The sequence below is a fragment of the Planococcus citri genome, chromosome 2, assembly GCF_950023065.1.
Source record: "Planococcus citri chromosome 2, ihPlaCitr1.1, whole genome shotgun sequence".
Taxonomy (NCBI): domain Eukaryota; kingdom Metazoa; phylum Arthropoda; class Insecta; order Hemiptera; family Pseudococcidae; genus Planococcus; species Planococcus citri.
Window position 1 is genome coordinate 62,873,845 of NC_088678.1, and position 16,047 is coordinate 62,889,891.

At 34.0% G+C, this 16,047-nt stretch overlaps 2 protein-coding genes across 2 annotated transcripts in view; both read right to left on the reverse strand.

The window, feature by feature from the left end:
• cno (canoe) overlaps positions 1-7,566 on the reverse strand; it is a 199,279-nt gene extending 191,713 nt beyond the window's left edge. Inside the window, exon 1 of the mRNA XM_065352083.1 lies at positions 7,291-7,566. The gene's annotated coding sequence lies outside the window, so the exon portion shown is untranslated. The remainder of the gene's footprint in view (positions 1-7,290) is intronic.
• A 5,872-nt stretch (positions 7,567-13,438) lies between these two features.
• Positions 13,439-15,843, reverse strand: LOC135836970 (mitochondrial ribonuclease P catalytic subunit-like). The gene is made up of 5 exons (XM_065352064.1): positions 14,695-15,843; positions 14,374-14,626; positions 14,165-14,301; positions 13,899-14,085; positions 13,439-13,823 (listed from the first exon to the last, which is right to left on the reverse strand). Exons 1-5 carry the CDS (start codon positions 15,669-15,671, stop codon positions 13,686-13,688), a joined length of 1,692 nt encoding a protein of 563 aa, XP_065208136.1. The 5' UTR covers positions 15,672-15,843; the 3' UTR covers positions 13,439-13,685.
• Positions 15,844-16,047: the final 204 nt, after the last annotated feature.

Sequence of the window (16,047 nt, forward strand, 5' to 3'; positions counted from 1 at the left end):
ACACCTCCTCCATTGCCTGCTTTCGTTGCCCGAAAAATCACTCTGCCTCTTCCCCAACCCTCATCAACGTAGTAAATTTCTTCGAATTGGTCGTGAACGTCCGCCACACATCTCTTTACTCGTGCACAATACACATAGAGATCTGCGTATAGGTGCTCTGCTCTCTCTCCTTTTGTGTACAATTTTATGTATCGCGGATTAGGATGCTAATTATCGTCGTAAATACATACGTATGTACTCCAACCAATGAACCATGCTGTAAAATGGCCTCCTGCCTTGCCGACAATTTGCCAATATAATTAGCCCCTGATTGAGTCGTCTCATTGCGAACCAAACACGAGAGAAATCATTTCTATACGTCGCGTCGCGCCATCGAGTATCCTGGTATTTTTCTCTTCAATTTCAACTCGAGAGTCGACACTTGGATATTATTTTCGGCGTCCCAGCCAAGTAAACAGAATAAATAACGGTAAATAAGCCGCCATTCGCGTTTTGTTTACCTTAAAATCACGTAGATACTATTTCCGAATATCGCTATCGTCCAATTCTGACGGTCCGGACGGTACGGGCCCTACAGCTTCAACTACGTACTTGTAGATAGTAACCAGACTCGTGTGGTTTTTCAAAATGGCCAATTTTTTTTCACGTAAATAAGTAGAATTTTCGATAAATTCGGGCATCTGCGACGATGCTAGGATTTGAGTCATCTTATACGAGTATATCTGATCCTATAAATTCTGATTCATATCACATCAAAATGTACTGCACACTGCTCAAATTCATTTCAATTATTTCCGGTCCGATTATTCACGCGGGGAAAACCCATCATTGAATTTTATTTCCAATTTGAACATCACGAGACGAAGAAGAATAAAGCGAATGAAGATTTCCTGGACAACGAGTATACGAAACACAAAAATCACGATGAAATTTCACCGAACATTCTTCATACTCGTACAATTTGGCACGATTCGTATAAATAATTTAAATATTGACGAGCAGAAAGCGAAAGTAAAACGATTAAAAATTTAAATAGGGAAAATTTCAATTTACGTACCAACGATTTATTTAGCATTTTTTCGAGTCAGTTTGTGAAAAAACATTAAAATTTTTCGTATTCGTTGAATTTTTTCAAATGAATATGTACGACTATAAATACATCGTAAAATCTGTATGAAAGGAAAGTAAGAGGGGAAACTGATTGATATAAATAAATAACGAAAATGAAAAGGCTTCGAAAAAAATAAAGTCCCTGGCAGCTTTTCGATTCGATTTCCATCATCTAGTTAGGCCTTTGGAGATGATTGAAAATTCTGCGGGCAATCTGAAGCTCTTTCGAAAATTTCACAATGAGCCGAAAATTACTTTGAATCGATAGATCACGTCAAGAATGACAAACTGAATTTTTGAGGGCTAAGTATATGAAAATTTGAAAAAACTGCAAAGCTGATGCTTTTATATCCCTTTTTAACAAATCAACTTTCAAAATGGTATCTCCCCCCCTCCCCCCGATACTCCAACATAGTTGAAATTCTAAAAAATTCAAATTTTCGAGTAACACATGTCGTTTATCAAGTTTTCAAGGCTTCTGATTTCGAACATCAGTGAATTTTAAATTTTTTCCAGGAATTTCAAACCACTCCGAAAGAGCTAAAAATGAACCCATAACTTTGACTGGCGTTGATGGCTCAAATGGATAATTTAGACCCAACTATTTCGAACTACTACTGAAAAATTCGATTGGCTTGTTCTGAGAGGGCCAAAAAAAAATCAACATAAGCATGAGTGAGCTATATTGAAAAATTCAAAATTTTGTAAGATCTCCAATTTTCTAATTGGCAAGGGAACTCAATGATAGAAAAAAATACGTACTAAAATCCCATTGAAGAAAATTTTAGTAGCTAAAGCTAGTTTTTGGATTTTTGAACATTTACAAAATTTAAAAAAACAATTTTTACATCGATTTTTTAACTTTTTATCAAGTATGTACTTGTATTTCGATTTTAAACACAATAAACCACTGTGAATAATTATTTCATTTCATCCTCTCCTCTTCCCAGTTCGAGAACTACGTACCAATTTTGGGCAATTCCGAAGTCTCCAGCGAGTTTGAAATTTTATGCAGAAATTTTTAATTGCTCTAGAAAGGCCAAAAATTCCCTATAGCACGACTTTCAAAAATATGATGACGTTCTTGAGTTACCTATTCTGAAAAACCAAATCCATCCCTCGGTCCTCTCAAGCAAAATCTCGAGTAACCAAAAAACTCACAAAAAAAATAATCAAAAAAATTAAACAGTGCGAGTAAAACGTTTCAATGCAGAAAAAAAAACAGAACAAGTTTTCAATTTTAAAAACTTGGACTATTTTGAAACCTCATTTTTGCAATTTCTGGCAAAAAATCAAATTTTTGGCGAGACCTTTCAAGTTTAAAAAAAAGGAAGAGCTCTTTGGAAATTTTTGGTGAGAAGCAAGACTTGACGATTTCAGCAAAAAGCTGCACTTTTTGGGAATTATTGACAAAAAGTGACGAATCTTTCATCTTTGGTGTAGCAAACAAGCGAGACTTTTGGATGATTTTTGTCAAAAAAAATAAGACTTTTTAGCATTTTGATAGAAAATTAGAAAATTTTTATCAAACAGCAGGACTTCCAGAATTTTAGCAAAAAAGTAGGATTTTTAGACAATTATTGGCTAAAAAGTTTTTTTTGGTGGTAATTTTTAGTTGAAAAATCAAGAACTTCTCTGCAAAATTTTTAGGTAAAAAACAACTTTTTGGTGATTTTTGGCATTTTTCTGGCAAAAAAGCGAGACTCTCGAGAAATATTTGAAAAAAAAAATAGATTTTTTATGAATTTTGCTAGAAACCGAAAATTTTTATCAATTTTTAACAAAAATCAAGACTGACAATTTCAGCAAAAAACAGACATTTTTGGCAATTTTTTGAAAAAGCAAGATTTTTGGGTACTTTTTGGCCATTTTGACAGCAGTCGAGATTTTTTGCTATTTTTGGCAGAAAGCGAGACATCAAAAATTTTAGCAAATGGAATGACTTTGTAATCGATAACCATCTAGTCAGGGGGCCCGCATAAGGATCTATTGCACCCCCTCCCCCGTCGATCCTCCGGGGCAACTTGAGTCCTACGGAATATTTCTAGCCCTTGTTCTAAAAAAAGTGGCCCTACTTACAAAATTACGGTCATATTAATTTGACAGGTCAACCGTAATCGCAGATTTTGCGTACCAACATAGGACTTGCACGACATTTTTTAAACCGTACAAAGGCAGATCGAAAGAGCAGGCAAAAATTTGTCACCTGTCAAAATTTCAAGCGCTAAAGTGTCTTTTTCGATTTTTGGCTAATTTTTGAAAATCAAATTGAGGCCAAAAATAAGGGGAAAAAAATCAAAATTTTACCAAATTGACCTAGGAAGCTGAAATATGGGATATGCCCTATTTTCGACCTGCCAAATCGATTGGAAACGGTTTCAAACAGTTTTGAGTAGCTCTAAGGCCCCCAGTAGATTTTTTAAACTTGAAATTCCTACAAAATTCAATCAAAATGGATTTGGAAAGCCGAAATTCATTCTGCAAACTAATTTCAACACGCTACGTAGTCGACAAGTCATTTTGGAGCCTTCACCAACTTTTTGAAAATTCCTGGAGTCTCCAGCAGATTTATGAAAATTGAATTTTCGCTAAATTTCATTAAAAATGAAGTTGGAAAGCCAAACTTCGTTCTGCAAACTAATTTCAATACGCTATAAAGTCGACTGCAGATGGGTTGAAGTTATTTTGGAGCCTCCAGCAGATTTTTGAAACTTGAAATTCTCACAAAATTTTATAAAATGTAGTTGGAAAGCCAAAATTCATTTTGCAAACTAATTTCAATACGCTACGGAGTCGACAGCAGGTGGATTTCAAGTCGTTTTGGAGCCTCCAGCAACATTTTGAAAGTTACTGGAGCCTCCAGCAGATTTCTGAAACATAAAATTTCATCAAATGGAGATGGAAAGCCGAAATTTACTCTTCACTCCAATTTTAACACTCTCTCAAGACGACTTCAGGTGGGTTCAAGTCATTTTGGAGCCTCCAGCGACTTTTTGAAAATTCCTGGAGTCTCTAGCAGATTTTTGAAAATTGAATTTTCGCCAAATTTCATTAAAAATGCAGTTAGAAGGCCGAACTTCGTTCTGCAAACTAATTTCAATACGCTACGGAGTCGATTGCAGGTGAATTTCAAGTCGTTTGGAGCCTCCAGCGACATTTCAAAAAATACTGGAACCTTCAGTAGATTTCTAAAACTTACAATTTCATCAAATGGAGATGGAAAACCTAAATTTACTCTTCACTCCAATTTTAACGCCTTCTGAAGACCACTTCAGGTGGGTTCAAGTCATTTTGGAGCCTCCAGCGACTTTTTGAAAATTCCTGGAGTCTCCAGCAGATTTTTAAAAATTGAATTTTCGCTAAATTTCATTTAAAATGCAGTTGGAAGGCCGAAATTTACTCCGCAAACTAATTTCAATACGCTATAAAGTCGACTGCAGGTGGTTTCAAGTGGCTCTGAAGCTTCAAACTACTTTTTAGAAATTTTAATTTCCCAAAAAACGTCATTCCCAAAAATTATAATGGTAATTCTACCACAAAAAAACTCTGAATCATCAAAACCTTTTCGCTACGCCTTTTGCAATTCTCTATTCCAATTCTATACTTACCTACATAATCTCATCGCTATAAACTCGACCTATTATCTCGCATGGGAGATAACCTCTTGAACCCAAACACTCTCCTCTTTTACTTCTCGGTTCTCGATCATCACAAAAATCCATTCACTTTCGACGGCCACCTCGGTCATTTACTCTTTACGCAATCAGCTGATTTTAACGTATATTCTAAAAGATAATAGCCCACAAAAGCCGGGTGCGTGTTACAGTGGTATACGTAGCGTATATTAAAACAAGGGTAACCATGGTATTCCTTTGGAGCCTACTTCTTTAAATAAACATCCGTGAATTACGACCATCGTCGCGTATTTTTACTACTTTCATGTACTATATTTTGTATACAAAGTATACGTACAATGTACATAGATTACTTACTTGTATGTACCACATACATACAAACTCACTCTCACTTGTGTGAGTTTATTCACAAAATGCGCATCGTGTAGAGCTTATAGACTCAGTAACCCTCATTGTAAATGGCTTTTCACTTTCAACTTTTATACAGCTTCTTTGGTGAGGGCGATTTTAGCACAAGTTCGAGTCTCGTAGTTGGACAAAAAAAGGTAAATTTTAGAGGAAAAAAATCCATCTGCTAGCATCCATCTCATCCGATGATAATCTTCGGGTACTGGTTTGGTTGACACGTTGGTCGTCGGTGCTTCGATCAGTTCAGCAGCGACTCTGAGAGACCACGACCACGATCACGACGACGAAGACACTGGGACAGGGGACTGGGACGAGTATGGTGAGGTTCTGGAGAAGTTTCAAGGTTCGCAGGGGGGCCATTAGCGTCGATAATGACAACCTATACACAAACCTGGCGACGACAACAAGTATGCAAGAACTTCCGTTCATCTTTCACTCGGTGTTGGTTGTCAAGATCATGTTACCTAGTCGATTGCCGATTCGCAGAGTGTACCATGTACACTACATACGAGAGTACTACTCGTACATACACGAGAAATACGTAGCCCAGTACACCATAGCCATGGTACGTGGAAGAAATACAGAGAGTACCGCTTCGCTTCGATAGCTTTACAAATACACACACGCATTCGTCTTGCATCGTTTGGTGTTTCTGTTTCTCTCTCTTTCTCTCTCTCTCTGTACGTAAATAACAATACCTCTCCTGGAAAAAAATTTCATACGTACGTGTCGCGCACGCCTCACTCGCAACAGATATGCTCAGGTATTCCAAAGTCATTGTTTTATCAACTCCACGAGGCATCAGTGAAGAAAAATTTTCACCATAAAATCACCTCGATTGTTAACAATACCTTTACACATCTTCCTTGTTGGAATGGTTCGACAGAATACACTGTTTGATCGACACATCTGCGCCTGATCCAAAACACCCATAACCGCAGGGTGCTTTACCAGAAAGCCAGATCCACTCCACTGGTCTAGTTGACGTGTCTAAAGAAACATTTGTTAACGAGGGGGGTTTACCCTGGTCGTTCTATTTAATTGGGTTCGAGCTAATCACGAGGAAAAAGGCGCCTGGATTTTGATAAATCACCACCGTAGCACCTTCGATTTCAAAGGTCGCTATCGCTGGGTACTTTCCCTCCAAAAAATTGCTACACATGGACTGGACTACACTACGGTTTCATTCATGATGCTGCATCAGGATGACCAGATCTGCGAACTTATCACTCTGTGTACGTTGGGAACTTCCTACGATAATTAATTCGAAATACTATCAAACGAACACACATACCATTACCATTACCTACATATACACATAAATGATAATATCATTCATCTCGATCGCCGCAGCTAATAAAAAATTACACGGCGATAAAATGCGATTCAAGGACGTATAGTATCATTAACAAATCACACGTATAAATATTTCGCATAATTTAACATCACCTAATCAAAAAACTATCTCTTTCTAAAAAAAAGAGGATAACAAACTTTCACACAAGTTGTAAACGGTAGAGTTAGAAGTTTCAAGTTGCCTGCGATAGAAAGGAAGCTTTGACATACGCAGTGGTTTGAAAAAAATGCCTCAGGGTTCGAGTCGAGGTGTTGTCTACCTTGACTTTAGCACATTCTGCCATCAATTATATTATTAGAAATGGAGTAATGCTTTTGTAAGTTATAATTCGCGTTGAGGTTATTCAGTTATTTTTCAAAAACAGTCGAAGAACGGAGTTCTATATTATCGCGAGTCGATCATGAATAAACAAAGATCGAGAAAAACAATACAACTCTGTACAGCACGAACAGTCCGGTAACAATTACGATAAAATGCATCGATTGTGTTCTCAGTGTTATGGTATTGAATAATTGCTAAACAAAATGCACCATCGAGTAATTATTCCAATCGTACAATAATCCTCGACCGAAGGATCAAGATCATTCGGTGCATTGATTGCATCAAGATCCAAGAGTAAGTACATTGTACACAATATACTGAATATTTCCATCAACTATTTATTTTCAATCGTTCGAACGAGTAAAATCTTCCTAGCATTGATCGAATATTGAACCGAAATATATAAGTAAATAATAATAAATGATAAAAAATACATATCAAATCAATTCGAATACATACTGGACTTTGTTGAAATCAAACAGGTTGTTAGTTAAAACGCTACCAAACGCGTATCGTATCACATCTTCACTTTGATAAATTCACTTAAATGTATTATTGAACCGAGTATTTACACTACGCACATCACACCATATAATTAATACACTGTTCGTACACCGCAATTAATACAATTTAACAATTATTAATGCATTTTTTCTTTATTAATTTTAACACTAGTAATGCAACGCACAACACCGAAACATTTAAACAAAAACACTACAACACCTTCACTGAATAGGGAAAGGAGAGAGATGAAAAAATGTGAAAAAATCTGCGGGGTTGTGAGACGTCGAGAGGTGGCTAGTCACAGATCGAAAGTTATAGAAGGGTGACGTTGGAAACGGGTTTTGAGAATGTAGGGAGCGCTAGTGTTGCGGTTACGTGTAGCACTGTAGCGGTATCTGGCGGAAGTTGAAGTGTTTATGAACTGGTTGATGCGGTTTTGCTTTTTTTTTTTTATTTGGGATTGGGAAATGAATGAATACAAGTCGACCAGTTGCGGATAATTCCGCAACAAATTCTACATAAAATGTAGATACATGACGTCATTGTGAAAATAATGAATTTCGTGTCAATCAATTCTCCATTATTTCATATTTGTTAGAAGTTAATTTCATAATTTCAATAATTCAAACAAAATACTCTTGAACTTGGCTATATGCAGGACTGCAGGAGAATGGGAAAAAAATTTCCAAGTGGAGAATTGAAGAAGTTTGATTCTTTTTACTCAAAATCCTTCTATAGAGTACCTGGATCCCATAATTTTTTTATACCATTCCATAAGTAATAAGAAAATTTTATCAAAAAAAAAATCTGAAGCACTAAGCAGAACCCTTAACCTAAGCCTATAAATGGGTCAGTTGTCATTGTCATTTGACAATTCTTTCCAGCTGTCAGCTGTCCAGTTATAGAAAAAGTTGATGTTTTTCACTGTTTTTGTAAATCACCATCATTTCTATCAAATTTGAGTATTTGAGATGAATTGATGAATATAATTATGATCATTCGCATTCCCTAGTAAAAAAACCAATGGTTTCAAATGAAAATATCATGGGGTATTTTGAAACCACTAATATTTTTTTTAATCAGGGGTTTCTCTTATGAATTCGTTGGTGTTTTTTTAAAAATTTTTAAATCAATTGCCTAAATGAAAAAAAATGTACGAAAAAAATTACGAATTTTTTATTTTTTGTAAGCTAATCCAGGGATGTGAACTGCGAACAAAAAAAAATAGGTCAATTTATTTGCTCACTATATATGTATACTCACATATTTATTCTCGAAAAGAACTAAGAAGTTCAAAAAAGTCGTACAGACAGTGAGCTGAGCTCAACTGCTCAAGTCAAAGGTCATGTAAAAAATCTTACTTAGTTATAGTTTTATTTAAATCTGCAAAATGATGCTTCTGGACAAAGCACTGCCTCTTTACACATAATTATATGTATTTTAGTTGTTTTCTGTTGAAAAATGTGCATATTTTCATGATTTGTTAAATATCAATATATTAACATCTACGCCGATTTTCGGAATGTAGGTATTCATTTTCATTTTTTGTTCAACATCTTTTCTGCATTATTTTCGAGAAATGATGTATTGAATTGATGTATGACAAATTGACGATGATTTGAAAAATTTAATTAGATTTAATATTGATAGAAGTCTCATTACTCTCATTCAACAAAGTCTCTTCAACTTTTTCAGTTTTCAATTTTCATTTATCATCATCTTTTCAAAAACGAAAAAAATGTCTTCGTATGACGTCACACAACCTAGCCCAAGGTTTGAAGGTTTCATTGATGTTAATTGTTTCCAAGGTTTCGAAATGATGGAGGTACTGCGGATCTATTTTCGTGATCGAAAACCAAAACATTCTCCTGATTCCAAAATCCAACCATTTTTTAATTACAATTTTTTTGGAAAAATGTAAATTTTCAAAAAGATTCGAAGGCATTCGCTCAGGTAAGGAGGTTTCTAAACGTCAAAATTAATTCGCAAAAACCAAAAACGGCCGTACAATCGGCGCAAAAGGTACCAAATGGCTCCAAGTTTTGTGTATTAATAGTTAGAAATAAAAATAAAATAAATAATAATTATTAAATTACCGGGCAATGAATACTTCAACAGTTTCCACTCCTTCGAAACCGTAACTTTTACGTTCAAGTATTAAATGAGGAGGTTGGTTACAAAGTTAGACAAACGCCACTTCTACAAAAATCGAGTTAGATATTGATTCTTATAGGATTTTTAACGCTCTTTTCATTGCTGAGGTCTGTTATTTTCAATATAGTACGTATAAGGGGAGAAAATGCGCTCAAAGTTTTGACTTAGTTTCAAACACAGACATGTGCAAATTGTCTTAGTTTCAAAAACAGACATATCCAGGATATGTCTGTTTTTGAAACTAAGTTGATAGGATATGTCTCATTTTGAAACTAAGATAATGTTCACATGTCCGTGTTTGAAACTAAGGCGCAACTTTGATCGCGTTTTTTGACCTTTTATGCACTATTTTGAAACTAAGGGACCTCAGAAATGGAAAGAGGGTTAAAAATCCTATACGTATCAAAACCTAACTGATCTAGACAGCTTCACTTTCAAATTATCTTCATCTTAGTTTCAAAATCAGACAAGTGCATACTGCATTTTCAGGTTCTTTTTATTAGTGGTGGGGGGGGGTGATGGTGGAAGCATATTTTTTGTATTTTTGTTACTCAGTATCATCACTACAATTTGTAAAATATCCCCCACCTTTACAATGCTGTATATTTTTGTAACAAAAAACATAGATTTTCTCGAAATCAACCCTGTGGCGTTTGTCTAACTTTGTAACCAAGCTCCTCAAATTTACTTAAATTTTATTCTTTTCTTATTCATCAATGACATCAAAATTCAAATTCATTTCATTACAATACAAATTACAATATACATACAATAACAATTTTGAATTTTCTCCAATTTGATTAATTATAATTTATTAATTTTAGTTTAGTACAAGACTGACTATTGAGTATTGACTTATGAATTTATGATTTATGATGTTATTGTTATTGATCTTGGTTGGAGAAAACAGTTAGAATAGGAAAAGAATTGGAAAAGATGAACAGAGATGAGACAAATATGCAATCTTTTTGTTAATTTTGTTTCTCTGTTACTCCTTACCTACTCAAAATTTATTCGAAAATTCTGTCACTTCAAAATTCAAAAGTCAAAATAATGAATAATCGACGTAGATAAAGGAAAAGGAAAGGATTGAGGCTGTCGTACTCGCAGTTCGCAGTAGAATACATAGGAAAAAAATGTTCCAGTTTTCCACTGAAAGTTTCTGGAAATCATGATTGAAAAAATGTCGATATCCTTATCCAGTTATCCAGCCATTATTAGAGATGAATTAGATGATAAATTTCAGGAAATTTATTTTTTGAAAACTTCCAGAAGCTTTTGCTTTTGAAAGGTTTCCGGAAATTCATTTTTGTTTGATGAATGAGGCACCCCATACAGGTTTTTAACAAATACCAGTTTTAAAATGCTATTGTCAACTACAAACTGATGAATTATTAAATTTCCAATAGGCAATAATTCCGTTTTTTTTTTTTTTTCATTTATTCTCATTAAATTTCTGCAATAAAATGTTGTCATTTGTGTGGTGTTTTATGAATTTAAAAATGTGACCAAGTTCAAGAATTCAACGATTACTTCACAAAGAAAAAAAAACTGCACCAGAAAAATTTTAAATAACATGTGCCAACCTGCCAAGGTCAAAAAGGGACTCCTCCAAAAAACCACGGCTTGCTGCCGAAAAAAAATGCAGGGATGCGAACCAAAAGTTTCAACTGTAACTGGAATCAACCAGAAAATTTTCGGGGAAATAATTTTCAATTTTTTATCCAATTAGCCTTTACTGAAATCAAAAAAAAATTGGAATTGGAACCCAAATTTGAAATTTTCATTTCTCCAACCATGAACTTGTAACCTTTGAATATATTTGGTTAACTATGGTCCATATGAAATTTGAGACAATTGAGACAAATATTGCCATTTTCTCTCATTAGTCATTGATTCATTTTTTTTTTTATTTTAAAAAATTGATTCTTGAATCATTGACAATGCATATTGCATAAATACCTAGGAAAAAATAAAAGTATTAATGAATTTCTCATTTTTCACATTCTGAACTTCATCTGGATGGATCTGGAGAGTCCTTGAACTCCTTAAAGGAGACAACTAATTATAGGTATTTAATTATTTATTTTTGAAAAAATGTGCAGTATTTTTTTAAATTTCAAGAAATTGTCTCAAAATGGTTCATTCGCAGGTTTGTTATTGTTTCACCTGTTGAAAAAATGATACCAAGTCGTATAAATACGCGTATTTCGAAAATTTCATTCGAAAAATTTTTTAAAAAACCAAGAAAAACATATTTTAAATGTCATAATCTAGGTGTTTGTTTACTGTCAAGCATTTTCTTATTATGAATGAAAATGCTGAACTCTGGTGAGTGTTTTGTTGAAAATTTATAAATTTCCATGAAAATGGAAATTTAAAAATTTGAAAGTTTCCGGAAAATTTCCAGAAAAATTTCAAGAAAGTTTCCATTGAAAATTTCCTATCGTCTCTAAGCCATTTACTCGAACGAGGATTACAGAGTCTAAGCTACACGACGCGCATTTTGTGAAATAAACTCACCAGTGAGAGTGATCTTGTAAGGTGACCTATAGTATAGATATTATTTTTCAGAGGGGAGGGGGGGGGGGTAAAAATATCAGAATGTTCTTCAATGCTGAATTATTTTGTTTTGTTGCTTCCAATTTCTATTAGAAAAATGCAGAGGTACTTACATTTATTAAAAATGTTTTTCGATGAAACATGATTATTGATTACTTATGTTTAGAATAATTTTGAATTTATTTTATTTGACTACCTATTCAATCATAGTAATGAGTAGGTGCTTCACATTATGTATTATGCTAGAATTTTTCAAAATGTTTCGTTCGAGCGATTTTTTGTTTCTATTATAACTTATAAGTAAATATTTCCCACATTTTTCCGTAAGAAAATTCAAGTGCAATTTTTGGACACATGTACAACTCTCTCCTAATTTTGGGATGATGGATTGATGGAAGGTTGACACTTGACAACATAGCCGGGTATCGTTATCATTTAAATCAACTCCCTCCCTCTAACACGAATAGCATGAGCATACTTATTCATTTCCTGGCGGTGCTTAAAGCCTGAAAGTAAAGGTTGTGGGCGCACTCTATTTTTTTCCCCCCAAAAAAAGTAACTTTAGTAACCAAAAAAGTTTTCAAAAAAAAAGCTAAAAGTCGCGCGCTAAAGCATTCTAATGCATGAGAAAAATCACCAAAAAAAGCCAGAATACTACTTCAATCAAAAACGTAAAAAAAATATAGCACCTATATTGAAACTTGGACAATAAGCAAAACTTTAAGACAATCACTGACAAAAAATGATATCTTTTTCAAACTTTTTTCAAAAAATGAGACTACTTCGCAACGTTTTGGCAATTTTTGACATTTTTAGTTGAAACAGCGAATTCATGTAGCAAGTTGCTAAAAAACGATACTTTCTGTCAATTTTTTGACAAAAAGCACGAAATTATTCACAAAAATGTGATGCTTTTTCGCAATTTTTGATTTTGTCGAAAAAGTGATAAAGTATAGAGCCAAAACTTAAAAAAAAGTAACTTATTTATACTTTGGTAATCGAAATTTTAAAAAAGTAACGTAAATACCTAAATAATTGTTTACTCTCTCTATTTCATTTAAAAGCTCTTTACGTAAAAACAGATTCGTGCAACTGCGTAAGCATTTTATTCAGGCTTACCTACATGAATTGGCTGCCGAACTGGAAAAAAAATCAGCAAAAAATTAAACTATCAATCCAAGAATTATTTATTGAATTTTATGAAAAACACAAGGATCATATGATTCATAAATCTTACCTAACAATCTCTCATAATCTTGCATTTGGATCTATTTGCAGTCTACGGTGGAATCGCCTATCTATACCTTAGTAACGTTTTCACAAGTTTTCTTCATTTCAATAGAATTGAAAACACGAAAATATCAAAAAATGAATAATTCGGCAAAGCGAGAATGAAATCGAGAATTTAATTTCCACTTTAAACGTTTAGATTTTTAGAATATTATTCGTAAATCGTACGGTCTACATACTTAATAATGAACGTGAAATACCCAACGAATCAATAATCAACACGAAGATAATGATTAAAACTTGAATTAGATTCCACCTGGCAGAATTGGAATATTTCCCAGTAGATTTCTCAAATTTGACGCACCTAATTAAAAAAAACAATATCAACGGTGAAACAAGAAATATTATTTTCTCAAACACAACCATTTGGTTAAATTATCCTTATCATAAAGCTGAGCTCCGGTATAATCATCGTCGTGGTAAGGAATATGCCAATTCTGAGACGAGTTTCTCTGAGCACATATTTTGAATTGCAAAGGAGCCTGAGGGGAAAAAAATAAATTATTGCACGATAATCTTAAATTACTCAAGATGGTAACTCAATTTGAATAATATACTTCGACAAGTCCATCAAACCCCTGAGATGGAACTATTTGATGACTGAGTTGCCACCGTTTGAATAAATCACTGAGACGATCATCATTTAAACGAAACTTCTCACTTCTCATATAATCACGAGAAACAAAGTAGCATTTGGGACCGCTGTATAACGTGGAGTATATAATGAAAAGATCATCTCTCGTTCTACGTAAATAAATTAACATTAATTCGGTTTAATTTGCATGCGAACAGATGGGACTAAAATGTTGAAAAGAATACCAACTCGTTGTCAATTAAAAACATGGTACTTTTTTCTGCAACATCCTCCTTTATTCTTCGAGGAAACTTCGTCATATTTTTTCTGCCAATGACCAATATTTTTTTATCGGAGTTGAAAAATATGTTGACCATTTGCTGTAACTGAAACACAACCGAATCATTAAGTAATTCTAAGCAAAAAAAAATCCGACTAAAAATGTTCATTAAACCAACCAGGGAAGCTTTTATATGAAGAGGTTTTTGAGGACCTAGACTATTGACCACATTTAATCCATCAATCACGATATCAAAGGGAGCGTGCTTTTCGACCACTTTGTAAAATGAGTCCAATTCTTTAGGAGTAGTATTCCTGAACACATCACCACCAACCAGAGCACGATTAAGGAAAGCATCCCGTAACTCGTTGAATTCGTTCTTATGCAGTAAATTTTCTTCCAACTTTTTCTTGCAACTTGAGCATTTACCGCTGAAATTGAAATAATAATTAGTCGAGGAAATCAAATCGGATTATAATCTAATAGATGAATATTTTACTTGTGTTTAACAGTGGTCAATTCTCCAGTAAGCTTGTATTCGGTGGGTAGATGAGAATAAGCTCGAATCAAAGATTGGCACAGTGCTCTTCTCGGAACGACGTTATAATCTTTGAAAATATTTAATAGTTCTTCTAACCGTTGCGGATCATTTTGAAAAACTTCGACCCATTTTGTGAACACCGCATTAGTCAGTGTTTTTTTCTTATCGAGGTATTCAAATACTATTTTACGAGCTTCATCAAATTGGTGATTTTCCAATAAAGATATAATTAAAGGCGATACACTAAAACCATTAATTAGGTGACTCCTATCTGGATTTCTAATAAATTCAAAGCACGATTTCCAGTCACCTAAAATCGATAAGCCTTTGACCACCGATGATATCAACTTTCCATCCATCACTTCGAATCCAGTCAATAAATAATTGGTGAAAGAACGAACAGTTTTGATATCAACTTCGTCTAAAACAGCACGGCAGCCGTAGCAAGTGCTTAAAAAATCGATAACAACAGCTTGATTGAATTTTTTACCGTTTTTTTTTAAATACGTCAAGAAACTTTTAGCTAATTCGAGTTTTTCAAGGTGAGCACAATGCTCCATCACTTTTCCATGAATGTTGGATTCGTTTAGCGTTCCAGGCAGTTTGCAAATGTTTAGCAGTAAATCATCCCACTCTTCGTCGGTTGCAGATGTTTTATTAGAGAAGAAAGCACGAAGGATTTCCTTCTGGTTGTGGGTAGCTTCCTTTACTTGCAGAGGTGTTTTCAGTTCTTTTTTCCATAATGCTTTCTTCAATTCTCTCAGCTCAGCGCTGGTGTATTTTCCATGGAATTTTCGACAGCAAACTTGTAAGTGAGGAGGATACGGGATGTTCGATTCAGATTGATGAAAATTACAAACCTTGAGCGGTGTTTTTCTCGATAGAGAAAACACTATCGGATGAAATAAACGTAGCACATTACGGTTTGGCAGCATATTTTATGGTTGGTTATTCGAACACCTTCACAACGTTGCAATGTCCTTCAGCAGAATTAACTGAAAATTGGGAGATTTTCAAGCATATTTCGATCAATTTTCAGGTCAGAATTTTCTAATTTCATCATTTTTCTGAGATCATGCGGTTTGAATATTGTTATCAACGGAAAAATTCACTGATAAAAACCTACAGAGTGCTTAATGGAGAACATAAAAAGTCATGAATATTAAAACAGAAAATTGTTTTCATTGATGAGAAATATGGAGAATAATAATGCAATCGTCAAATACACTAAAAGACATAGTTTTGAACAAACAATTTTTAAGAATGATTCAACTTTTCAAAATAATTATGTTAATTAATTAAATTAAAATT